General features: G+C 39.7%; 1 protein-coding gene across 7 annotated transcripts in view; it reads right to left on the reverse strand.

Moving 5' to 3' along the window:
- Positions 1 to 253: 253 nt before the first annotated feature.
- The window catches only part of il1rap (interleukin 1 receptor accessory protein), a 41,763-nt gene continuing 14,448 nt past the window's right edge, over positions 254 to 27,568 (reverse strand). For 6 of the 7 annotated variants that reach the window (XM_067451385.1, XM_067451380.1, XM_067451384.1 and 3 more), the window contains 9 exons: positions 18,561 to 18,843; positions 17,644 to 17,830; positions 15,162 to 15,327; positions 12,125 to 12,196; positions 11,902 to 12,040; positions 10,386 to 10,534; positions 9,802 to 9,945; positions 8,945 to 9,088; positions 254 to 1,069 (listed from right to left, as the gene is read on the reverse strand). In XM_067451385.1, coding sequence (XP_067307486.1) covers positions 351 to 1,069; positions 8,945 to 9,088; positions 9,802 to 9,945; positions 10,386 to 10,534; positions 11,902 to 12,040; positions 12,125 to 12,196; positions 15,162 to 15,327; positions 17,644 to 17,830; positions 18,561 to 18,843 — 2,003 coding nt within the window. In that variant the 3' untranslated portion in view covers positions 254 to 350. Of the gene's footprint in view, positions 1,070 to 7,949; positions 8,643 to 8,944; positions 9,089 to 9,801; positions 9,946 to 10,385; positions 10,535 to 11,901; positions 12,041 to 12,124; positions 12,197 to 15,161; positions 15,328 to 17,643; positions 17,831 to 18,560; positions 18,844 to 27,568 lie in introns of those variants that run through there. The other variant, XM_067451386.1, reaches the window with a different exon arrangement.

Raw genomic sequence — 27,568 nt, forward strand, 5'->3', positions numbered from 1 at the left:
ACCGGCCCGTCTGGCACCAACAACCATGCCACGCTCAAAACTGCTTAAATCACCTTTCTTTCCCATTCTGACATTCAGTTTGGAGTTCAGGAGATTGTCTTGACCAGGACCACAGCCCTAAATGCAGGCATTGAAGCAACTGCCCTGTGATTGGTTGATTAGATAACTGCATTAATGAGAAATTGAACAGGTGTTCCTAATAATCCTTTAAGTGAGTGTGTATATATACTACCCTGTAAAAAATAGTCTAAGGTCAGGTTGATGTTTGGTTTATTGAATTCATGGTAAGTATTAACATATCACATTCATAATATTCACTGGTTGGTGTGCAGTTTCCAGCAGTGTGCACGTCAACAGTGTGTTGTTTGTAGCTCATTAGTCTGGTTTTTGTTGACTGGTTCACAGGGGCAGAGGTCGATGCCGGGGTCGTTGCCAGGTCCAGTGTTGGAGTTGTGTGTGGTGTGATGTATCGTTCCATTGGCCACAGGCTGATGCAGGTGTGTGTTCCACTGAGGAGCGATAACTGCGCCCCAGATTCGGCGACTTTCTTGAAAACTCACACAGATGGCGCAGCCCCGCCCCTTCAGCTCACAGACACACCCAGTTCTATCGCAGCCCCGCCCACTCACGCCCAGGTGCCTCATTCCGACCCGGCTGCTTTTGCCTGGGTGTCTGAGCGAGACCGTCTGCGCTTGCGTGTATCGCGTGGCCACGGACGCCAGGTCTGAATGGGAGGAAGTGCTATCGATGAGTCTTTTCCCGAGAGCGAGAGGTCGCAGAGGCAGCGCGAGCCGCAGAAGCTTCCAGAAGCGAGAGTTCGTTTGCTCGGAGCGCGCCCCGTGCCATCGGATGGAGGTGGAGTTGTTGCGCAGTTCCGCGATGTCACTGCAGGAGGCGCTGAGTGTGCGCCGTCTGACGGTGACGATTTGGGCGCGCGACGTGTGATGCAGGTACAAGCACAGGCGACACTCCAGCAGACTGATGCTCTTTTCACACAGACAGTCTGAGCTCAACACCACCATTAGCCGTCGGCACGCCTGCATACACTTGAGGACCGACTCCATCAGGTCTGAGAGAGAGAGAGAGAGAGAGAGAGAGAGAGAGAGAGAGAGAGAGAGAGAGAGAGAGAGAGAGAGAGAGAGAGAGAGAGAGAGAGAGAGAGAGAGCTTTGAAACATTGGGTTCGCAAAATAATTCACTGTTTCAAAGCGTTGGGAACGCCACACGCTGGTGACCCCTGCTGGTGGAAAATGCAACAAAATGGCAAACACCTTTTACACACCCATTTCACATGTTTTTTGAAAGTAAAATCTTTCTAATGCTATTAACTAATCAACTAATAAGATTATGATAACATTATGACCACTGACAGGTGAAGTCAATAACACTGATGATCTCTTCATCACGGCTCCTGTTAGTGGGTGGGATATATTAGGCAGCAAGTCAACATTTTGTCCTCAAAGTTGATGTGTTAGAAGCAGGAAAATGGGCAAGCGTAAGGATTTGAGCGAGTTTGACAAGGGCCAAATTGTGACGGCTAGACGACTGGGTCAGAGCATCTCCAAAACTGCAGCTCTTGTGGGCTGTTCCCGGTCTGCAGTGGTCAGTATCTATCAAAAGTGCTCCAAGGAAGGAACAGCGGAGAACCGGCCACAGGGTCATGGGCGGCCAAGGCTCATTGATGCACGTGGGGAGCGAAGGCTGGGCTCCACCCAGACTTTCCTAACTACCCCTAGAATACACATAGACTGTAAAAAATATGGACGTAGTGTCTGTGACGTCACCCATAGGATTCTGAAGAGCAGCTTTGAAGCTTTGAGGTTTTAATTAAAGTAGAGATGCCCGGATAACAGAAAATGGGCAAAGAGGCAGGACGTGGGCGGAGCTGAGGTGACACGATGACTAACAGACAGCGGATAAATGGCAATCCACCTGTCATTCAAAGTGGCCAGGCCACGCCACGCCCTTAATTATGCAGAACTCTAAGGCTTTTTATAATGTAAATGAAGGACTTAAAAAATATATATATATTCACCACCCTCACAGTTGTTATGAAGCGCTAAATTAGCCGTATAGACCAAAACCACAATGTGTACCAGGCTGGTAACATGTTTTTTTTTCTGCTGTAAAGGCTGTTGGGCATTTTAACATGGAGCTTAATGAGATTCTGCTCCCTTCTGGAGCCTGTCTCGAGTGGCCAGTCGATGAATTGCAGTATAAGTTACTTCTGTATTTGTTTTAACAGAAACTGGTGGAGGTTGCCGCTTGAGAATACATCAGCAACTGCACAGCAACGCCCTGGCAACCACCAGACCTTCCTAACTACTTCTAGAATTCACCAGCAACTCCATAGCAACACCCTGGCAACCACCCAGACTTTCCTAACTACATCTAGAATACACCAGTAACAACATAGCAACGCCCTGGCAACCACCCATAACTTCCTCACTACCTCTAGAATACATCAGCAACCGCATAGCAATGCCCTGGCAACCACCCAAACCTTCCTAACTATTTCTAGAATACATTAGCAACTGCATAGCAATGCCCTGGCAACCACCCAAACCTTCCTAACTACTTCTAGAATTCACCAGCAACTCCATAGCAACACCCTGGCAACCACCCAGACTTTCCTATACCTTTAGAATACACCAGCAACTGCATAGCAACACCCTGGCAACCACCCAGACTTTCTTAACTACCTCTAGAATACACCAGCAACTGCATAGCAACACCCTGGCAATCACCCAGACGTTCCTAACTACCTCTAGAATACACCAGCAACTGCATAGCAACACCCTGGCAACCACCCATACTTTCTTAACTACCTCTAGAATACACCAGCAACTGCATAGCAACACCCTGGCAACCACCCAGACTTTCTTAACTACCTCTAGAATACACCAGCAACTGCATAGCAACACCCTGGCAATCACCCAGACGTTCCTAACTACCTCTAGAATACACCAGCAACTGCATAGCAACACCCTGGCAACCACCCATACTTTCTTAACTACCTCTAGAATACACCAGCAACTGCATAGCAACACCCTGGCAACCACCCAGACTTTCTTAACTACCTCTAGAATACACCAGCAACTGCATAGCAACACCCTGGCAACCACCCAGACTTTCCCTACCTTTAGAATACATAAATAAGCATGTTTCGAAATCTACTATCACTATCAGATAATAACAACAGACCCTTTTCATATTTCCGGGTTTCTCAGAGCGGAAGTCGTCATAGTTGGGATGACTTTTATAGAGGTGAATGAGAGATTACGTTAAATATATTGTGTCCCCATTTGCTCAAATAGCAAAAAACTCAACAATAGTGATTTCACAAATTTCCAAAAGAGGGACAAAATAGAGTGACATTGATAATAGTAATTTTACCGTCACTACCATAGACGCCCTCAGCGGTAACTTGTTTTTTTTGTAATAGATGCTAGCCTAAAGTAATAAATAATACAAAGTATTATTGTTATAAATATACATACATTTCTCTTTTATTCAGTAAGGACATTTATACAATGTCTATTTTAAAGTTACACCATGTAAAACTGCACGCATTTCGCGGAAGAACATTGTTTTGGTTGTGCTTCGGCTCTGCATGACTTTGCGGATGAATATGATTCATCTTCTGCTCATAAAACAACCAATTTAGATGGAAAGGATCACACGTACTGAGTAACTGAAAACGTTACTGTAGCCTTACCCATTAATAGACTCGATACTTCTTCGAAAATAAACTACAACAACCACGATCTTCACAAAAGATAACGCTTTACAGAGAACTCTGTTAGAGAGCTACACAAACAGTTTATCTGTTCAATATAACACACATTACTGACCTGTTAAGGAATAAAAACACCATCATCCGTGTGTCGCTTTTACAACATTTCGAATTCTCACCATCTCTGAAAAGCCAAGCTAATGTTGTGACAATTAACCGCGACAAAGTAGGCGGAGCTAACGGATATGACGAACCACACACGGGCGAGTGGCGGGCGCGGATGTACGCAATTTCCCGCGAAAACTATCCTGTCAGGTCTAAGATTTAAACACGTATAGGCTTACCACAGTGAATCAGGGTAAGACAAAACCTGTCTAGGAAGAAGGGTTGATACAGTATTGACTAATAATCCTAAATGTGTGTTGATCATCAGATCCTCATCTGAGAATGATTAGTGAAGGATCATGAAGACTGGAGTAATGATGATAAATTCAGCTTTGATCACAGGAATAAATCACACTTTACTATAGATTCACAGATAAACAGTTATTTTACATTGTAATAATAGGCCTATTTGTGCTGTATTGTTTTACTGTAAAATGCAGCCTTGGTGACTTCTTTCAAAAACATTTAAAAATTCATGCCGACCCCCCAAACATTTAAAACGGATGTGTAATTCATTCCCTACATCTGTGTCACCAGGAGATCAAAATGTACAATTATTGTTTTCTTAAGGAATATTGTCCTTTATCTGTGCACATCATTATTTTTTTAACCCATGCATGTTCCCTTGTAATCTGTAATCAGAATAACTTCCCCTCCTCTTGCAGCTCATCTCTTCTCTTCTCTGATGAAGAGGGCGGGGCAACCTGTCACTCACTTGAGATCAGCCAATAGCAAACCACAACCATCTAATCAATTCCCCACAGACAAAATCAAGCCCCGCCCTACATTTGTTCTTGTTTGTGAAGCGTTTTAACTCAGAAACAATGGAGATGAAAAAACTAGCGTAACTTCTGTTTCATGACGACTTTAAGCAAAAAATTCACACTTTTGCTCACAAATATACCTGTAAAATATATAAAGGTGACCTGACTTGACAACTACCCACAATCAGACGAGCTGCTGTTAAAATCATGGGATGACACACTGTGGTGAATATTTGAAGGCCTGTTTGCTAGCAATGGGTTATTTTAGCTTTAGATCACAAGAGACATCAGAGCATAATACATTAAAAGGACAAAAACTGTGATTGATTATATCATTTACTTTATGGAATGAGTAATTCATTGAACTAAAGACATCATTGGCTTTGAATCTAATGATGCGATTCATCCCAAAGATGATTGTTTTGGTTCAAAGATCTTAATGAAAAACTTCCAGAACGAAGGCTGTGGAAAATGTGTGCTTTCAAAAGGTTTTTCCTCGCTGGGAGCCAAAACTGAGCTGTTTCGAGAGAGACCTCGAGTTGGGAAACACACGCAAAAACCCATTTAATACGATTGGCTGAGGTTTTTTCCACTTCCTCCATTCCCTGACGACTGAAGGGAAATGCTTGCGCAAACATTTCATCATTCATGATCATGAGTGTAAATATTGATGCACACAGGCGTCAGCTCCTGTCATGAGAAATGGGATGAATAAATGAAACATGCAGATGCAAAAACATACACATTTTATTTATCAAAACAGCGTAAGAATGTGATCACAGAACATACAGGACATGACATGGTCATATAAGATGCTGCATGATAACCAAACAATATGAACAAAGACTCGATGCGATTGAATGAGAACGGATGGATGTTTGGAACGAATGAACCGTCCAGCCAGACCTCCAATGCATTTAATCATTATTAATCAGTAAATGCCCAGGTCTCAAAGCATTGATGATCTAGTGCAATCCCAGAATGCACTGCAATGAGAAGTGTACACTACACCAGAGCAGCGTTTCCCAAACTGGGTTAAGTCATAAAATGTAGAAAAATAAATACTTTTACATAAAAAAAAGAAGAAGAAATAAAAAGATATTGTATTGAATTGCAGGCCATTATTGGACATCATCAGACCAATGATTAACATGCAAACGTGGTGTAAAGTTATTGGAATATTTCCTTAAAATCCTCAGAGGAACGGCAAGTAAATACTCCAAATACTGACTGACAGTGATTTACGTTTGGCTGAAAAAGTCGAAGAATCCCCAGCATGGTTATTATTGATAACTAAAACTGTTAAAAATTGTTTACTGAAATAAAGCTGACAAAATATGAATATAAATATTAGATGAAACATTTAAATATGACAACAACAAAAAAACTTATATTTAACGGACTTTAGAAATGTTGCTTTGGCAACTAACGGAAATAACGCAAGTGGAAGTACTAAAACTGAAATAAAAACTAAAAGCTAAATAGAAATGATATGTGTGTGTGTGTCTGTGTGTGTAAGAGTGTGTGTGTGTGTGTGAGAGAGTGTGAGTGTCTATGTGTAAGAGTGTATGTGTATGTGAGAGTGAGTGAGTAAGCGTGTGTATGTGTATGTGAGTGAGTGTGTCTGTGTGTGTGTGTGTGTGTGTGTGTGTGTGTGTGTATGTGAGTAAATTATGTGTGTAAAAATGACTAACATTTAAATTAAAATTAATAAAATAAAATAAAAATATAGTTTATATAAATAATCCTAAATCAATAATGGAAATCCCCAGAAATAAAATAAGTTTCAGTTAAAGTGCTAAAATTACAACAACTAAAACTGAAATAAAAATAACAGAAAGCCATACATATATATATATATATATATATATATATATATATATAACTGATCAAAAATGACAAAACCACATAACAAAATTACTTAAAATAAAACAAAATCTAAAAATATAACAAAAATAAAAGCTATTTCAAAACATTAATACATACAATAATAGAATAAAAATAAAACAAAATAAACTAAATTACCCAGAATTCACATTTAGGCTGTTTTCAAACGAAGTCATGCCCTCTCCTAATTTCCTTCAGTTTGGTAGACACTTAATATTCAGCAGAATTATTGATCTGACTGTAATAACACGACCTAAAGAGAGCTGATGATGAACTTGGCTGGTACTGAACTGAATCAACAGTGAACCAACATTGAACTGAATCAACACTGAACTGAATCAACAGTGAACCAACATTGAACTGAATCAACACTGAACTGAATCAACAGTGAACCAACATTGAACTGAATCAACACTGAACTGAATCAACAGTGAACCAACATTGAACTGAATCAAAACTGAACTGAATCAACACTGAACTATATCAACAGTGAACCAACATTGAACTGAATCAACAGTGAACCAACATTGAACTGAATCAATATTGAACTAAATCAACAGTTAACCAACATTGAACTGAATCTATACTGAACTGACTGAATCAACAGTTAGCTGTTAACTGAATCAACAGTTAGCTGAATCAACAGTGAACTAAATCAACAGTGAAATGACTGAATCAACAGTTAACTCAATCAACAGTGAACTGAATCAACATTGAACTAACTGAATCAACAGTTAGCTGAATCAACAATGAACTAACTGAATCAACAGTGAACTGAATCAACATTGAACTAACTGAATCAACAGTTCAACAGTTAACTGAATCAACAGTTAGCTGAATCAACAGTTAGCTGAATTAACATTGAACTAACTGAATCAACAGTTAACTGAATCAACAATGAACAGACTGAATCAACAGTTAACTGAATCAACATTGAACTAACTGAATCAACAGTGAACTGAATCAACAATGAACAGACTGAATCAACAGTTAACTGAATCAACATTGAACTAACTGAATCAACAGTTAGCTGAATCAACAATGAACAGACTGAATCAACAGTTAACTGAATCAACATTGAACTAACTGAATCAACAGTGAACTGAATCAACATTGAACTAACTGAATCAACAGTTCAACAGTTAACTGAATCAACAGTTAGCTGAATCAACAGTTAGCTGAATTAACAATGAACTGACTGAATCAACAGTTAACTGAATCAACAGTGAACTAAATCAACAGTGAAATGACTGAATCAACAGTTAACTGAATCAACAGTTAACTGAATCAACACTGAACTGAATCAACAGTTAACTGAATCAACAGTTAACTGAATCAACACTGAACTGAATCAACAGTTAACTGAATCAACACTGAACTGAATCAACACTGAACTGAATCAACACTGAACTGAATCAAACTAAACTGAATTAACACTGAACTGAATTGACACTGAACTGAATCAAAACTGAACTGAATCAACACTGACCTGACTTTAGCGGACCAATGACACGGTTGTCTTGTTTTTAGAGAATGTTTGCATCACTATTTGAAGTGCTTCATAATAATCTGATTGACTTTATGACATCCACCGTTCAACTTTCTGTAAAGGTCAAATCTGACACTATAGTGAACAGTGTGTGGAAGGATGGGGCGATCACGGACACGTCTATAGCGCACTTGTGGAATATGAGTCTATCAGTTTGTCCTTTCCAGGGTGTGTGTTTTCTCTGTGGTGTGTGTGTTGTGTGATGTCTGGCAGCGGTGTGTGTGTGTCCGTGTTCCTCCTCACGGGCAGCTCGAGCTGCAGTTGTTTCCAGAAGCGTGAGGACAGAGGGGCCGATTTGTCGCCCTGCCAGCGGATGAGTGTGAGGGCCAGACGGGCCCGCCGGAGCTCTTTGACCCAGCTCTTCCTCCGGACCGGTTTGTACTGGATCAGAACCACCCTGAGGCTGCCGCCCTGAAGCATGCTGGTCAGGCCGGCCTGCAGCTCCAGCAGAGCCTGAGTCCCGCGGACAGAACTGCACGGACTCACAACCACCACCAGCCTCCGGCTCTGACCCACAAACCTCAGCGTGTCGTCTGTGATGGCTACATACAGATGCACGTTAATACACACACTCATACACAGATACACATTAATACACACTCACACACACAGATACACATTAATACACACACTCACACACAAATACACGTTAATACACACACTCACAAACAGATACACGTTAATACACACACAGATACACATTAATACACACACTCACACACAGATACATGTAATGTCACATATACTATACTATGTCATTATACACATTTGTGTCCTCATATGTCACAAAAACATGCCCACACACACACACACACACACACACACACACATACACAGTACTCACTTCCTCCAGGGAGACTGTCCCGGTCAAAGATGCAGACGGAGTAGCCGAACTCCGTCTCCAGGACCCTGCGCAGCGTGGACAGCACAAACTCCTCCTCTTCGCTGTTGCGTGCGTACGAGATGTACACGTCATATTGCTTATCATCTGCACAGAGACACACACACACACACACACACACAAGATCAGCCAGACAGTACATCTGGCTAGTAGAGTTACCGGTGAAGCTACTTTAGCTAGTTACACATACTAATATTTGACTCGCAAGCTATGCTTTTGAGGTTAATATAAACCTGGTATAACATCAGTCAGTAAATGTGTGTGTGGGTGTGTGTGTGTTTGAGCCTGTTTATGTGGTTTATGAGGACACAAATTTGTATAACTACATGGGTATTACACTGGTATTACACTATAAATGTGGTTTATGAGGACATATCAAATGTCCTCATAATTCAAATGGCCTTAAAAACATACTAAATGATGTTTTTTTGAGAAAGTAAAAATGCAGAATGTTTCCTATGATGGGTAGGTTTAGGGGCAGTTTGTGTGTGTGTGTGTGTGTGTGTGTGTGTGTGTGTGTGTGTGTGTGTGTGTGTGTGAGTGATGGGTAGGTTTAGGGGTAGGGGCAGTGTGTGTTTGTGTGTGTGTGTGTGTGATGGGTAGGTTTAGGGGCAGTGTAGGGGGATAGAAAATACGGTTTGTACAGTATAAAATCAATTACGCCTATGGAGAGTCCCTGTAAACCACATAAACCAACATGTGTGTGTGTGTGTGTGTGTGTGTGTGTTCTCACCTGTGTATCTCTCATCCGAGCCGAACCAGGAGCGATAGAGTAAGTAAATGTGTGTGTGTGTTCTCACCTGTGTATCTCTCATCCGAGCCGAACCAGGAGCGATAGAGCAGCAGAAGCTCGAGCCAGAACACGTGATAGATGACGAACATCATCAACATGAGCGCCAGAGTCACGCCTAAACCACAGCCCAGCTCTAGGGTGGGGACGTAGGCTACACACACACACACACACACACACACACACACACACACACACACACACACACACACACTCTTCAAATACAGATTTCTCTGGTCAAATCTAGCTACTGTTACTAATGTCAGGTGTTCAAGGGTGATCTTAAACGATCATACACCAAGTGATTAGTGAAGGATCATGTGACTCTGAAGACTGGAGTAATGATGATAAATTCAGCTTTGATCACAGGAATAAATCACACTTTACTATATAATCACAGAGGAAACTGATATTTTACATTGTAATAATATTTCACTACTTTACTGTATTTGTGATCAAATAAATGCAGCCTTAGTGAGCAGAAGAGACTCTTTCAGTAAGACTGAAAAATCATACCGACACCAAACGTAAATTATATAGCAATAGAGACTGTGTTTGTGACCCTGAGTGTGTGAGTGTGTGTGCTGTAGTTACGTTGGCTCTTGAGAACAGCTCTGCTGGTGTTGAACCCGCGGCTGTTTCTGGCGGAGCAGTTAAACTCCCTCTGCAGGTCATCAGAGGAAAAATCCATCACATGCAGGACTCGTTCTTTAACCTCATTGCCGAAATAAAACGACCCAGGCCTACACACACACCAGTCAATAAAGAACAAAATAATATATATCAATATTTTGAATAATTAAAAATATATATTTTATGGTTTAATTGTAATTTGAGTAATTTGTTTAATTTGTATTGTTTTTTTGCCAGTTTTAGATTAGTTTTTTTAGTGCATACTAATATACTTCCACATCCTGAGTAGCCTCACCCCTACAGCTATCTCTCCTCCGCATCATGAGTGGACACTCCCCCTAATGCTGATTGGCTCACTCTCTCTCCTCCCCCATCATGAGTAGACACACCCCCTGCTGCTGACTGGCTCACTCTCTCTCTCCTCCCCCATCATGAGTAGACACACCCCCTGCTGCTGATTGGCTCACGCTCTCTCCTCCCCCATCATGAGTGGACACGCCCCCTGCTGCTGATTGGCTCACGCTCTCTCCTCCCCCATCATGAGTAGACACACCCGCTGCTGCTGATTGGCTCACTCTCTCTCTCCTCCCCCATCATGAGTAGACACACCCCCTGCTGCTGATTGGCTCACGCTCTCTGCTCCCCCATCATGAGTAGACACACCCCCTGCTGCTGATTGGCTCACGCTCTCTCCTCCCCCATCATGAGTGGACACACCCCCTGCAGCTGATTGGCTCACGCTCTCTCCTCCCCCATCATGAGTGGACACGCCCCCTGCAGCTGATTGGCTCACGCTCTCTCCTCCCCCATCATGAGTAGACACACCCCCTGCTGCTGATTGGCTCACTCTCTCTCTCCTCCCCCATCATGAGTAGACACACCCCCTGCTGCTGATTGGCTCACACTCTCTCCTCCCCCATCATGAGTAGACACACCCCCTGCTGCTGATTGGCTCACGCTCTCTCCTCCCTCATCATGAGTGGACACGCCCCCTGCTGCTGATTGGCTCACGCTCTCTCCTCCCCCATCATGAGTAGACACACCCGCTGCTGCTGATTGGCTCACTCTCTCTCTCCTCCCCCATCATGAGTAGACACACCCCCTGCTGCTGATTGGCTCACGCTCTCTCCTCCCCCATCATGAGTAGACACACCCCCTGCTGCTGATTGGCTCACTCTCTCTCTCCTCCCCCATCATGAGTAGACACACCCCCTGCTGCTGATTGGCTCACGCTCTCTCCTCCCCCATCATGAGTAGACACACCCCCTGCTGCTGATTGGCTCACGCTCTCTCCTCCCCCATCATGAGTAGACACACCCCCTGCTGCTGATTACCTCACTCTCTCAAACTGTGGCTCACACTACAAGTGTGTTGTTCTGTTCAGTTCAATCTACTTTACCTACACCTTTTTCAGTTAAAGTAACAAAAGATTTTTATGGTTTTGGTTTTAGTTAACGATAATAACTCTGATGCGTACTCGGGCTTGGCCTCAGGTGAGCTGAATCGCGGGTCGGCGAGTTGCTCCACAGTTTTGTTATCGACGGTCCACCAGATCTCCTGCTTTTCCTCGTTCAGGTAAGGCAGAAGCACCCGACAGGACAGCGTCGCTTTGTCTCCTGAAATGACAACACAACACAAACCATTCACTGACGCATATCCCAGAAAACACGGCAAAAGTAGCGCGAGGATAAGACGCTCACCCAGAGTCACAGTGTAGATCTGATCCCTCGCCGGATTCAGAATATTCGGCACTTTACTGGTGATGTCAGGAACTACAAGACAGAAAGTATATATCTATATACACAGTACTGTGCAAAAGTCTTACCCTGTGTCCCAATCCGCATACTATCTAGTAGGGCTGTCCCCGACTAAGGATTTACACATTCGAATCAGAATTGTCGAATCTCTCTATGGTCGACCGATAGTCAAATCATCTGTGTGTGTGTGAATGGGTTGGGAGGGGCATAGACACTAGTCAGCAGGAGGGTAAAACTATTTTTATTTTCCTTTACACACTGCACACAGCAACAACTTTTAATTAAGCGACCAAAACTGCCTGCCAACTGACGGACGACCTGCCAATGGCTTTCTTATTGAGGTTTAAACAAAAGGAAATGTGGTGGATAAACATCGTAAACCGTTTTCTCATAACATTTTAAAGCCGCAATCGAAAGACAGAACATCACACAAATACATAAAAGAACATTTTGATAAATAAACAAAAAAAAAAACCTGCCTAGAGAGGAAAAGAACAGTTTGAGTGCCTTTACATGCACGATCTTAAGCCGATTGTGCCTAAAGGGTTCTCACACCGGACTGAAGCTCAGCGCCGCGTCTCAGGATCTCACACCGGACACACACATTATAAACACGCAAGCTCAGTTTTGAATCGACTTCTGACAGAAGAGCTGCACGATGGGTGTATCTTGTAGCACAGGGTGAAATCAGTACATTGACGATTTGAGGGAAATTTAATATACATTTAATTTAAAACCTTGAAATGGAGCACTGTGGCGCGGCAGGATTTTAAACAACTTCCTGAGTCGCCGTGGACAGGCACCGAGTGCTGCTGCCGTCAGTGTGTACACTCATTGAAAACAAAGTGTTCGAATTTTAAAAGGTGCAGCGTGGTGCGAAGCTCAGCGCCCTTAAAGGGGTCGCACACTGGACACTCAGCTCAGCGCCGCGCCACGCCACGTCTTTAAAATACTGAGCACCCCCATATTGCCAAAATGGTATGATCCTCGTTTCATAACACCTGCGGAGATTGGTGGTCGAATCCGGCTCCGCATATCGATGCATCGAATCTTCGACTATTCGGTAGCCTGGATGCCAGCCGAACTTAGCCCCGCCCACATTTTTTTTAGTTCGGGAAGTTCGGTCTGGCCTCGCTCCATAGAGGAGTAATTATCTCAGAACAGAAGCTGACCAATGAGATCATCAGGGCGGGCTTTAGCCGATGACGGACAGATGATCAGCAGAAACTGACCAATGAGATCATCAGGGCGGGCTTTAGCCGATGACGGACAGATGATCAACAGTACCGTAATCATCACGTCATCAAAGGGGCTTGGGTTATATTTGATCAAATCCTAAACGGAGAGCTTGTTTGTATCTGCATCACCTTCACTATTTCTCTCAGAAATGATGATCGTGTTGGGTAAGTACTCTGTGTATCATTAAATTATTTTATTTTTTACAACACCGGCTAAGATCGTTTATTTCAGCGCGCGTGCAGACAGGGTTGCCAAGTTTTTACAACAAAACCTGCCAACTACTAGCCCTAAACAATAGCTTCTCGGGGGGTTCTCCGCGTTTGGGGTAAAATGTGTTATTTTGGCAAGGTTGCTGCTAAAATTTGCACTCATGTCTATATATCACTTATAGTCGCTTCAACCAGCGGACATAGAAAACAACCCGCGGAAAAAAACACGGACTTGGCAACACAGTGCAGTTGAACTCTGTTGACATTTGACAACGCGTCGCTTCGTTGCTCTGATTGGTTGTCGGTCTGTCCAATCGAGGTCTCTCCTGGTTGGGTTGAAACGCCCCATAATCACAGCCCAATGGAGCAGCAGACTCATATTCTGACTAGAATTGAGTATGACCACGTCAGGCTAACTATTCCATTCGGGGTCCCCCCTACAGAAATCCCTGAGTTATTTACTGTGGCTATGGTGTAGAGCTAAGACGCATGTCATTAAGTTTTGACGCAAATCGATCAGAGGTTCGAATCCGCCTTTTGCCGCACTCGCTCTACTCCCTTTTTCCATCACATATCAGATCGGAAAGGCATTTATTTTCAATAAAAATCAAGAAAATATTTGAAAAGTGGAAATAAAGCGTCTAACGTGTTTAATGATAAGTGTTTCACGGTAGGGGGTAGGTAAAGAGACACGTGCTGAATTAGAGACGATAAAAGTGAGTGGGTCCAAGATCGTGGGTCGTAAAAAGTGTGGAAATGTATAGTATATGAAAGTATAATTGTATATATACACAGTATTGTGCAAAATTCTTACCCTGCGTCCCAATTCGCATGCTATCCATACTAAATAGTATTCAAAAACAGAATTAGTATGTCCCAAACCGTAGTATGCTGAAAAGAGTATGCCAAAGATACCCGGATGGTTTACTATTTCCGGTCAGAATTTGAAGTGCGGATCGATGCACACTCTAACGGCTGATATTACCCACAACCCATTGCGAGTTGGACGAGGATTTGATTAGAACTACAAACGCGGATAAAAAGTGTAAAAAAAACAACAACAAATCGGATCGGTCGAATTAGGTATCGATATACACTTATCTATGATATCGGCGGATTTTGACCATCTCCGGCGGAGGTAATGGCGTTGGGAACACTAGATGAGATTCGCCTGCTATGAGGTAAAACAATAACATAAATACTGATTGAAACTGATCGTTTCGTGTCTTAAGACATCAGTGTGTGTCGTCACGAGCCGCAGGGTTTAATATGGATTCGTATGTGTGTGTGTTTTTGCTCTCATAGAAATACACCCCACTGACATGCATTATACGAGCAACGGTTGAGTTAAAAATCTTCATTTGTGTTCTCCTGAAGAAACAAACACACCTACATCTCGGATGCCCTGGGGGTCAGCAGATAAACATCACATTCTCATTTTTGGGTGAACTAACCCCTTTAAAACGGATCTGATCGAGCGCAGGATTCAGAATGACGAAAAGAAAAGTAAAGAGGAGATAAGAAGGTCTTACCAACGGGCGTGATGTTGATCGCGCGTGTGAACTGCAGCGAGCGTCCGTTCATCTGATATGAAACCACACAGGTGTAGAGGCCGGCATACGGCCTTTTCAACCGGTAGATCACCAGAGCATCTCCTTTCACCTCGCGGTCTCCTTGGAAATATTCAGAATGGCAATGCTGCAGAGAGAGGTCAAAGGTCATGTATGTGAAGGCATACTTGATTCTGATTGGTCGATAGTGGCATTCTGTGGTCACATGAAGCTAAACTGTATCTATTCATGATTCTCAAATCACTTTTTTTCACATAACAAACAAATAAATGCACAGACATTAAATACTGATTAAGTAGTTCAGTTATGTTAGTATTACAATGTGTTGATTTGAATTTAAAAGGGTTGTGTGCATTTTTATTAGTTGTTGTTTTTAAATTGTACATTTTTACACATTCACTGCAAAAAAATGCATTTATTACTCAGTATTTTTGTCTTGTTTCTAGTCAAACAATTTAAAAATTCTTACATTAAGAAACATTTACTAGACAAGAACAAATTACTGTCTTGTTTGGGGAAATAATTACACAAAATGAAGAGAATTTGTGCTTAAAATAAGCTAAATAATCTGCCAATGGTGTGAGAAAAATAATCTTAATTCAAACAGAAAACAGGATTATTTCTCTTACCCCAGTGGCAGATTATTTAGATTATTTTAAGCACAAACTCTTTTCATTTTGTGTTATTTTTTCCAAAACAAGACAATTTATTTTGTTTTTCTAGTAAATACTTCTTGTTTTAAGAATTTTTAGATGTTTGGACTAGAAACAAGACAAAAATACTAAGTAAGAAAAGCATTTTTGCAGTGTTTTTAGTTTATTTTTAGCTATTTTAGTGCATCAAGTTAAACTAAAGGAAAATGAGAAAGACATTTAAGCCTATTTTATTTAACTATAATAACTCTTGATGATGTACAATTTGCTTCACATCATATTTCTAATCATCCTTTAGATCAAACTGCAATTTGAGTTAATAAATAATAATAAAAACTTGTTAAATAAATTTAAATAATTATTTAAATTATCCTTAAATTACCCATTTTAAAAAGTTAAAATGACTTAAATAAAATTAAATATTTTATTTCAGTTAGTTACAAAGTAATCATGTCTAATTTTAATTTAGTTTAAGTACTAAAATTGATTAAAAATAGACATAAAAACACAACAAGAACAAACAACAAAGTGATTCATTTTTAAAATAAAAAATACTTTTAAAATATTAATAAATGCAATACCACTAGTATATTAATAATACTAAAATAACACTGGGGCTGACAAAAGAGTTTGGCAGTCCCTGATTTAGATGATTATTTAGTTACAATAATTAATTAGATCCAAAAATGTAATTTATTTTAGAATTTTTTCCCCAAACCCTAAAATGATGAGATTTGGTCCCATGTTTATATTTAGATCCAAATTAATATTATATTATATTATATTATATTATATTATATTATATTATATTATATTATATTATATTATATTATATTATATTAATTATATTATATTATATTATATTATATTATATTAATAATATTTTATTATATTACATGAATTACATTTTATTATATTAATTACATTACATTAATTATATTACATTAATTATTTTATATTATATTATGATGAAAAAAACAACATTATTTGGTCCCATGCTTATATTTAGATCCAAATTAATGTTATATTTATATTATATTATATTATATTATATGAATAATATTTTATTATATTACATGAATTACATTATATTACATTAATTACATTACATTAATTATATTATATTAATTATATTACATTCAATATTTTATATTATAATAATTATATTATGACAAAAAAAAAAAAAACATGATTTGGTCCCACGCTTATATTTAGTTCCAATTTATTTATATTATATTATATTAATTATATTATCTTATATTAATTATATATATTGTATATTATTATTTGTCTTTAAACATAAATTGCCACATAAATGCTGGATTATGTTTTCTAAATGTACAGTTTTCTGTGTTTTATGCGTATTGCACCATGAGAATGCAGTTAAAACACTCACATTTGACTGAAATGACCTTTAACTGCACAAGAAGAAATCTAGATTCCTAGTGAGTATTCGCTCACGCCTGCGGTTATTATTTCCTGCATTTTCGAGGTCACTGATTTAATTTGAACAGGTGCTCATGAAAACCAAATACTTCCCAAACTCTAATTCAATAACATAAGCTGAGAAAGTGCCCGTGCCGATCTGCATTTCCATAGTTCGGCTCACGTTCAACCTCTAAACTGAATAATGCTGATTGTCTGCAAGCGCCTCAGTTCATTAGCCGTGTGACTCTGGAGATTAAGAAATTCATTTCCTTCATAATGGTTGGATGAGTTTTCAGTATCATTTTGAATAAGCCTCAGATGTTTGTCCACACACACACACACACACACACACACAGACGTACGTGGTACCAGGTGACGGAGTGTGTGCTGTTGGGCAGCGTGAGGGTGTTCAGGTCAGGACAGGTGAGGGTTTTTTCGCTGTCGAACGGTATGGACATGTTCAGGTGAGGTCGAGTTCTGGCGTCACACTCTCCACCCCGCTGAACGACCTCCAGCTCCACGCCAATCTTCACACACGAGGAGATGTTGCTGCCACACACACACACACACACACACACACCCACACACACCCACACACACACCCACCCACACCCACACACACAAAACCAGATCAAATAACCTGCATATTTGTTTCCATGTTTATATATTATATCGAATTAAATATTATACTAATAATACATTTTATTTGTAACACACTATATTATATTTATTAACCATAAAATACTGAAATAACCTGCATATTTGGTTCCATGTTTATAATATATTATATTATACAAAATTATATTATATATTATACACTATTATATTATCTTATATATTATACAAAACTATAATATATTATATTAAATTATATTATATTTATTAAAACCACAAAATAATGAAATAACCTGCACATTTGGCTCTATGTTAATATTTAGATCCAAATTATATATTATATAAAATTATATTATATATTATACAATTATATTATCTTATATATTATACAAAGCTATTTTATATTATATTATATTATATTATATTATATTATATTTATTATAACCATAAAATAATGAAATAACCTGCATATTTGGTTCCATGTTTATATTTAGATCCAAATTATATTATATTATTTTAAATCTAACATGATGAAAAAAAAAAGCATTTAATCATTTAAGTAACAATATAATAATGTGACCAAAACAGACAAATTCCTCTCCTTTAAGACCTGTTGATCAGCCCACCAATTACTCGGACGTGAAACTGTGTGTGCTGAGTTTACCGGAGCATGCAGATGTAGAGTCCAGCGTCCGGCGCCGTGGCCGGTTGTATCCACAGATACTCCCGGTTTCTGTGCAGTGTGGGTAGTTTGAGGTTGATGGGCTGCTCGAGCTCGTGTGTGTGTGTTTGTCGGTACCACATCAGAGACAGGCTGCTGTTCTGAGTCTGGCTGTAGCTGTAGAGCGTGGGATGAGAGAAGAGAGGACAGTACAGCCACGTCACCTCGCCATCATACACTTGCACCGAACCCTCGCTCCACACGCCCCAGTCGTGACACAGCACGTCTGAAAACACACACACACACACACACACACACACACACACACACACACACAGAGAGAGAGATGGACATCAGATAGAGAGGAAACAACCCCAGAAAAGATCACAACAGTGTCTCCGATTTCACAAAACATCTACATTTAATCATTTAGCAGACGCTTTTATCCAAAGCGACTTACAAAAAAACAGGAAAATATGAACATCTGCTGCACATTCAGGACATCTATTGACTCAATTATGTCTATTTTAGTCTTCAAAAGGCACATTTGAGACACAGTTGACACGCTACCAGTCAAAAGATTGATTGATTAATTGATTAAACAATTAAATTAAGATTGATTAATAAAGATTTTTTTTAAAGAGTCTCTTCTGCTCATCAAGGCTGCATTTATTTGATCAAAAATACAGTAAAATGTGATATATTATTAGGATGTAAATAATCAGTTCTCTCTGTGAATCTATAGTAAAGTGTGATTTATTCCTGTGATCAAAGCTGGATTTATCATCATTACTCCAGTCTTCATGATCCTTCACTAATCATTCTCATGAGGATCTGATGCTGAAATATTATTTGTGCTCAGTTATTACTAATAATAATGGTTCTTATTATTATCACTGTTGAAAAAAAAAATTCTGTTAAGTATTTTTTGTGAAGAACCATAATACGTTATAAAAAAATAAATATACACACGGATCAGGCATAACATTATGACAGGTGAATAACACGGATTATCTCTTCATCACGGCTCCTGTTAGTGGGTGGGATATATTAGGCAGCAAGTGAACATTTTGTCCTCAAGGTTGATGTGTTAGAAGCAGGAGAAATGGGCAAGCGTAAGGATTTGAGCGAGTTTGACAAGGGCCAGATTGTGACGGCTAGACGACTGGGTCAGAGCATCTCCAAAACTGCAGCTCTTGTGGGCTGTTCCCGGTCTGCAGTGGTCAGTATCTATCAAAAGTGCTCCAAGAGGAACAGCGGAGAACCGGCCACAGGGTCATGGGCGGCCAAGGCTCAGTGATGCACGTGGGGAGTGAAGGCTGGCCCGTGAGGTCCGATCAAACAGACGAGCTACTGGAGCTCAAACTGCTCACATGGCCCCAGGATGCACTATGGGAAGAAGGCGAGCCGGCGGAGGCAGTGTGATGCTTTGGGCAATGTTCTGCTGGGAAACCTTGGGTCCTCCATCCATGTGGATGTTACTTTAACACGCTCCACCTACCTAAGCATTGCTGAGACCATGTTCAGCCTTTCATGGAAACGGTATATAACAGTATAATGATTAGTGAAGGATCATGTGACTCGGAAGACTGGAGTAATGATGATAAATTCAGCTTTGATCACAGGAATAAATTACACTTTACTATATATTCACACAGAACACAGCCGATTTAAATTGTAATAATATTGCACTGTTTTTACTGTATTTTTGATCCAATAAATGCAGCCTTGGTGAGCAGAAGAAACTTCTTTCCAAAGCATTAAAAATCATAATTAATCCAAATGTCAAAGAAACATAACTAATAACGCCATTACATCCCCTGTGCTATGAAAGCGACACGTTTGAGCAATAAAATTCCCTCTGCATGGGCTCCAACACATACTTATACACTTAAACCCTTGCACACACACACACTCACACACACACACAGATTATTGCGTGCAAATCAATATTAGGTAATTGAGCTATCAAATTTATGACATGAACATGGTGTAAAAGTTAAAACATTAAAAAGGCCGAATCAATTACAGCTTAAAACTCACACATCAGCAACTAATGCATCAATATAAAATTAATACCTAGGCATGCTATTTCTTTCTCTCGCTCTCTCTTCCTCTCTCACACACACACACACACACACACACACACACACACACACACACACACACACACACACACACACACAGTCTATGCAAACGTATGCACATGCAATTTCAGTAAAATAATGAAAGATGAGGTGATCTGTTTGAGTTCAAATGCTGATCCTGCTAATGTCAAAAACTCTATTTAAATAAATTACCATGCAAAATAACACTGGCACACAAACACACACACAGAGATTCTCATTCATAGCACATGCACAAATCAAACCATATGCATGCACACACACACACACACACACAGGCAGGTGATGTCAGGATCTGTCTGTGGGACGGACAGTGCGAGCGGTGGGCCGGAGGGTGTGTGTAATTGGTCTGTCACTTTCCGACTGGGAGGGGATTAGTCTTCCTATTAAGAGTGTCTTAGTACAAGCGTTCACACACACCGGCACGGCATTATAAATGACCCCCTTCTGAAACAATCCATTTCCTTCCCCGCAGCGGGAAGCGTTTTTAATTAACCCCTGCTTCCAGAGGTCAAACCGGCCCATAATCCCGTGACCGGCCTTTACCCGCACAAATATTATGACATATAACAGCACATATGATACAGCTGCAGGTGAAAACCGCTGCCGTTGCTTTACTCATATACAGTATGCTATGATATGCATTATTCACAAAAACTAACTTGAATTGGTTCTGGATCATTAGACGTGATGTTAAGGTGCTCTGAAAGCCTGAAGGCAGCATCCACTAGAAGGTGTTTTCATATATAATGCAGACGCCGTCTGTCAAGTCATCGACTCGAATCTTCACGTTCAGACGCAGCTTATGATGAGCACACCAGCTCAGAAGGAAACACCTTTTCATCAACTTCCGGCACGTCATTAAAATGTCTCACAGTGACCTGTATTTTTAAATAGTCTGTTTTTCAAGAGGATTTCGCAAAAGGTTTTCTATTTGGTTATCTTTAGATGTGTAATCTAGTTTCAGGGGTTTTTGGTAAAACTTTCTGATGCAATTAATTTAGGGCTCATTTTTAACAGGAAACCTTGACAATTAATGCAAGCATCACATTAAACATATATTTAGGAGATATATACACACACACACACACAGTACAAAATTGTAAACGCAACACTTTTGTTTTTGCCCCCATTTTCATGAGCACCACTTAAAGATCTAAGACTGTTTCTATGTCTATATACAATATTTTTTTAATTTAGGGCCTATTTTTAAAATTAAACATTGTCAATTAATTCAAGCATCACATTAAACATTTATTTAGGATATATATATATATATATATATATATATATATATATATATATATATATATATATATATATATATATATATATATATATATATTAGGGCCAGGACTCGATTACATTTTTTTAATCTAATTAATTAGAGGCTTTGTAATTAATTAATCGAAATTAATCGCATTTTAATTGCATATAAATATTTGACCTAAGAACAATGAGAAGTCATTTTTCACATGTATTTTTAGTATACCTTTGAATAATGACTGTATACATAGGCTTAATCAACAATATATTGTTTATTTATTTCAGTCCAGCAGACCAGCGCAATGTTTGCCATTAAGTGTAGCAATAACATATTTGTGATGTTTGAAGCTCAATGTGCTGCGGTGATACGCTAATTCCCTGTTGTATAGCTTGCACACAACCATGCTCTTGTCGACGCTTCTATCCTTTCGTTTTTTAAAACAAAATTTCCCATCCACGGGGCCAAGCAAAGCGGTCTCATCAGCTTCTTCGTTCATGTTCACTCATGGTTTGTTGTTGTTGTCGTGACTCGTGAGCACTAGTTGGTGTTCCAGTATAATCGGTCCGTCAAAACTCATTCATTGAAAAACTTTCCGCGGTGCAAAAATAAGTGTGGTTAAAATTATGTTATTTATTTTTTTGCGTAATTAATTAACGTGTTAAAGTCCCGTAATTAATTAATCTTAATTAACGCGTTAAATTCCCGGCCCTAATATATATATATTATAGACTTTTTCTATGTGCACAAAAAAAGGCCTATTTCTCTCAAAAATTGTTTCCAAATCGGACGAAATCTGTGTTAGTGAGCACTTCTCCTTTGCCGAGATAATCCCTCCACCTCACAGGTGTGGCATATCGAGATGCGGATTAGACAGCAGATTATTGCACAGGTGTGCCTTAGGCTGGCCACAATAAAAGGACACTCTAAAACAGGGGTCGCCAAGTAAAATGTGCAGTTTTACTGTATGGGCGGGGGTCCGAAAACCAGTCAGTATCTGGTGTACCCACCATTTGCCGCACATCTCCTTTACAGAGTTGATCAGGTTGTTGATTGTGGCCTGTGAAATGTTAGCCTAGAAATCTAGACGCACCCTAGGCAGTACGGCATTTACGGCAGTAAATCTAATCTGCCGCGAGTGTCGTCTAGCAACTCTCAATACTAGGGCTGGGATAAACGATTATTTTTTAAACGATTAATCTAGCGATTATTTTTTCGATGCATCGATTAATCTAACGATTAATTTTTCCTGTCCGATTCGGTTACGATTCGATTCGATTACCGATTATCTCCCCATTAATTGCCTAATAGCAATTTATACATGTTGATTTAATTATCTGAATGAAAAAAACTAATTCCTTAACATTGCAATATATGTTTATTGCTCTTAAAATTCCAAAGTAAAAGACTATACAAGAACAATGCATTCAATAAAATCATAACAAAATACACACACACACACACACACACCCTATTTTGAAGTTACTGCACTCTGCCTTTGTATTGTCTGCAAAAAATGTGGAGTCATGCCAAGGCAAAAGGCAGTAACTTCCATATTATCAATATTTGGTTGCTGATCACCATTTACAAAATCAATATAGTAACACCTGTATAAAATGTAATGATCATGGCATTTATTTTGGATGATTTACAATTAATTATAGCCATCTTCTTATTACCATCATGTGCTTTGGCTGCATTCTGATGCCATTATTAAGGACACAATACGTCTTGTAAAGAGTATCTTCATTGCTGTGCAGCAAAACTTACAGGTTGATAGGTGACACTGAATTATATGAACAAGATAAGATTATTTCTAATGAGTAAACATTTGCATATATAATGCAAAGATATAAAAAATAGAACAAATAACAAATCATATAAAAATGCATGTGATTGGAATAAGATAAATAGCAAACAGTGCCGCTGGTTAATCAAGGGTTAAGTTTGGCTATCACACTCTAATGACAGCACTGACTGGATCGGATTGCCCATTCATAGGCTAAACAGAGTAATTATTTATTGCAATATGTTTTTAATGTTTTTATCTAGCAAAAAAATGATACAATAGGCTACATAGCAATTACTTTTACATCTTTGAATGAAAATCGCCTATAGCCTAAAAGGACAACTTTTAGATTGATGTGAACGACAAGTAGGAATAATTCTCAGAATGCTTGTGGATTAAACATCTCCGATGACGTTCATTGCCATGGATTTTATCGGGTTTACAAGAAAAGCAAGGATATATGGATATAATTGCGAACTGTTACTACTGATTGTATGCGTGAGCGCACGCTGTCACGGCATTCGAGTGCACACACTCGTGCAGTGGGCAGCCCCAAACTGCCTGACAGCGCGCTGAGTGAATATTCTGCATTATGAAAACATGTAGGCTATGACAGTACACAGGCTACACCGTAACTTAAACGCGGCAGACTTTAATAGACAGTAAAACAAAGGCGGGACACCATAACTGGATGTCGGTACCGTAACTTAATTTAAACATCTGTCTTCCTGTGTGCAGAAATTTGTTTATGTAGCCGTGACAACAAAACGCGTGCATGCGCACCTGTGTATAAGAGCGCTTGCTCCGTGCGCGCCGCGCGCCAACCCGCAAGCCTTGCACATCTGAAAGTCTGAGGAGCCACTCGTGTTGCTACCATAGATATACATAATAAATAATAGACTTAATTACATAATATACTTTATTATGTATATCTATGGTTGCTACTACTCTCCGGCGCCACCATCTTTATTTTGGGTCCGACGAATCGACGCGCATATTTTGCGTCGACGTATTTTTTGTCCCCGTTGTCCCAGCCCTACTCAATACCCATTTGAGCTGTAAAAGCCAAACTCTGGTTGGGCCAATCACATTGGCCCTCATTTATCAAAAGTGCGTACACCAAATTTCCAGCGTACACCTTGCGTACACCCAAACCCACGGTGACTTTGAGATTTATCAATATGGACGTTGGCGTACGGCACGCTCAAATCCTACGCCAGCTCAGGAGGTGGTGTACGCACGTTTGAGTTAGTGCGAAATTCGCAGAAAAACAATTCCTAACACCACAAAACGCACTGACAAGATATGCTATATGACCCACTGATAAAAACCACAACGACAACATTGAGTGCTTATTTTTGTGCAACATGAACGTCAATGTTTAATTTGTGTGACTTTACCAAAGCGTTTGATCTGTAGGCATATGTATTCCTCCAGTCGCGAGCCTGTGCGCTTTACCTGACGTTTCAGGGTTAGGCCCGACAGCTGCGGACTGACTGGGACTAAAATATTTCAGACTGACAAAATAATAAAAATGACCTTCTTCTTTTAAATAATAATAAGATCAATAAAATCGACATTCTTCTTCTGAATAACAAGCGTCATTAAGAATAATAATCATAATAATAATAAGAAGAATCTTACAAATTGTCATGTAGTTATTAATGTGAATGAATCTTACTCCACATCACATCATCATCATCACTGTCGTACACCCCAATACATGTGCCGTGATACGAAATTAAATGCTAATTTTTTCAAAACATGTTCTGTAAAATAATGCATTGTGATAATTTATCATCCAAACAGCTTTAAACTGCTGGAGTGTGCTTCATAACCCCCACACTAATAAGAGTACTCGTAATTTGTGTCCATATTTTGTTTTTGTAGGTGCCTTTAATTCCACTCTTTAAACTCCCAAATAAAACAATTTCGTTTTTTTTCCACTTCCCTGCATGGTGATGGTCTTGATGGGCGCGTCTCAATCATTTCACTAGTTCAGTAGTCAGAGCACTGATCAGGGAGTCAGCCCATTGACTTATGTCCTAATCAGTGCCCTGACTAGTGGACTAAAGAGATGATTGAGCGCGCCCGATCTCCACGTCGGAGAAGTTTCGCTTCTTTGCCGTCTTCTGTTTGTCCATGGCGTAAAATGAGGGCGTGGGGGAGGCGGAGACTTGAATCTATAGGGGCGTGTTATTCTAATGACGATCGTTTTCAGCCGCCGCATTTATCAAGGGCAGGTATTGCGTACACCTGGATTGCAGAGGTGCGCACAGTTTCATAAATCAGGCGGTGAGAGGAGTGTAAGCATAATCTTACGCCAACATATACACCAGTTTCTACGCAAGATTGATAAATGAGGGCCATCGTGTATAGAGTCGGTGGGCGGGGCTTAACATAATAATGGCAGAGTTGCGTTTGCGTGCTTCTAGTAAACACAGAAACTGGCGAACGGCGGTCTTTCGAATCAGCTTTGACCGCGACTCTGGAAGACTTGGAGTTAAGCTTTTCTCTGAGAAAAGAACAAAGAACGGCACTGAAGTCATTCTTAAGAAGGGAAGATGTGTTCGGAGTTTAGCCGACCGGATACGGCGAATGTTTAATCTGTCAGCGAGCTCCGCTTCACCTTCGTTGCTCTGGTTGGTTGTAGCGCTATCCTATCGCGTGCAGAGGGAGTTTGAAAGACAGCCGTTTATCCGCCCCTCAGATTGAGCCGTCAATGGTGAGTTTCCAGACCAAACATCTTGATGTGGGTCCGGCTTGTCAGGCTAGTGAAATGTTTGTCCACTCCTCTTTAATGGCTGTGCAAAGTTCACAGATTTGTGAACAGTATTTGAAAGAAATATGCCTTTTGTGTACATAGAAAAAGTCTTAGATCTTTGAGTTTAACTCGTGAAAAAAGGGGGCAACAACAAAAGTGTTGCGTTTATAATTTTTTTCAGTGTGTGTATATATATTATATAAAAATATATTATATAAAATATTGATTTTATATAAATAAAAATATTTCTTCTTTTTATATAAAATTCTATATATTTAAAGGGCACCTATTATGCAAAATTCACTTTTACATGGTGTTTGAACATAAATGTGTGTTGGCAGTGTGTGTACACAACCACCCTATAATGGTAAAAATCCACCCACGCCTTTTTTTTAATCCCCATAAATCATAAGCAGCGTCTCAGAACAAGCCACATTTCACAGGCCCCGCCCACAAGTGTTGATGGACACAGCCGTATTAGCATAAACCCCGCCCACAGAGAGCTTTACACAGTCGGCCACGTTTATCTCCTCGCATTTTTTCAGTGATCTTCTGTTTTTCGATTCATTTTAGCAGCAGATATAGCAGTATGTACTGTATATTACACTGATTTTACTTTAAAAAAACAGATCCAATATAAACACAGGATTTCTGTACTTGATTTCTGCAAAAGTGCACAGACATAACCAACTGTTTTCATGTGAACTTTATGTGTTTCTGACATAACTGTGTGTGCATTTAACAGTTGAATCGCAGTAACACATGAAAGAGAACTAGTCTACACTGCAAAAATGCTTTTCTTAATTAGTATTTTTGTCTTGTTTTCAGTCCAAACATCTAAAAATTCTTAAAACAAGAAGTATTTACTAGACAAGCAAAAGTAATTGTCTTGTTTTGGGGAAAATAACTCAAAATTAAGAGAGTTTGTGCTTAAAATAAGATAAATAATCTGCCAATGGGGTGAGAAAAATAATCTTAATTCAAACAGAAAACAGGATTATTTCTCTCACCCCATTGGCAGATTATTTATCTTATTTTAAGCACAAACTCTCTTCATTTTGAGTTATT

The sequence above is a fragment of the Pseudorasbora parva genome, chromosome 8, assembly GCF_024679245.1.
Source record: "Pseudorasbora parva isolate DD20220531a chromosome 8, ASM2467924v1, whole genome shotgun sequence".
NCBI classification, from domain to species: Eukaryota; Metazoa; Chordata; class Actinopteri; order Cypriniformes; family Gobionidae; genus Pseudorasbora; species Pseudorasbora parva.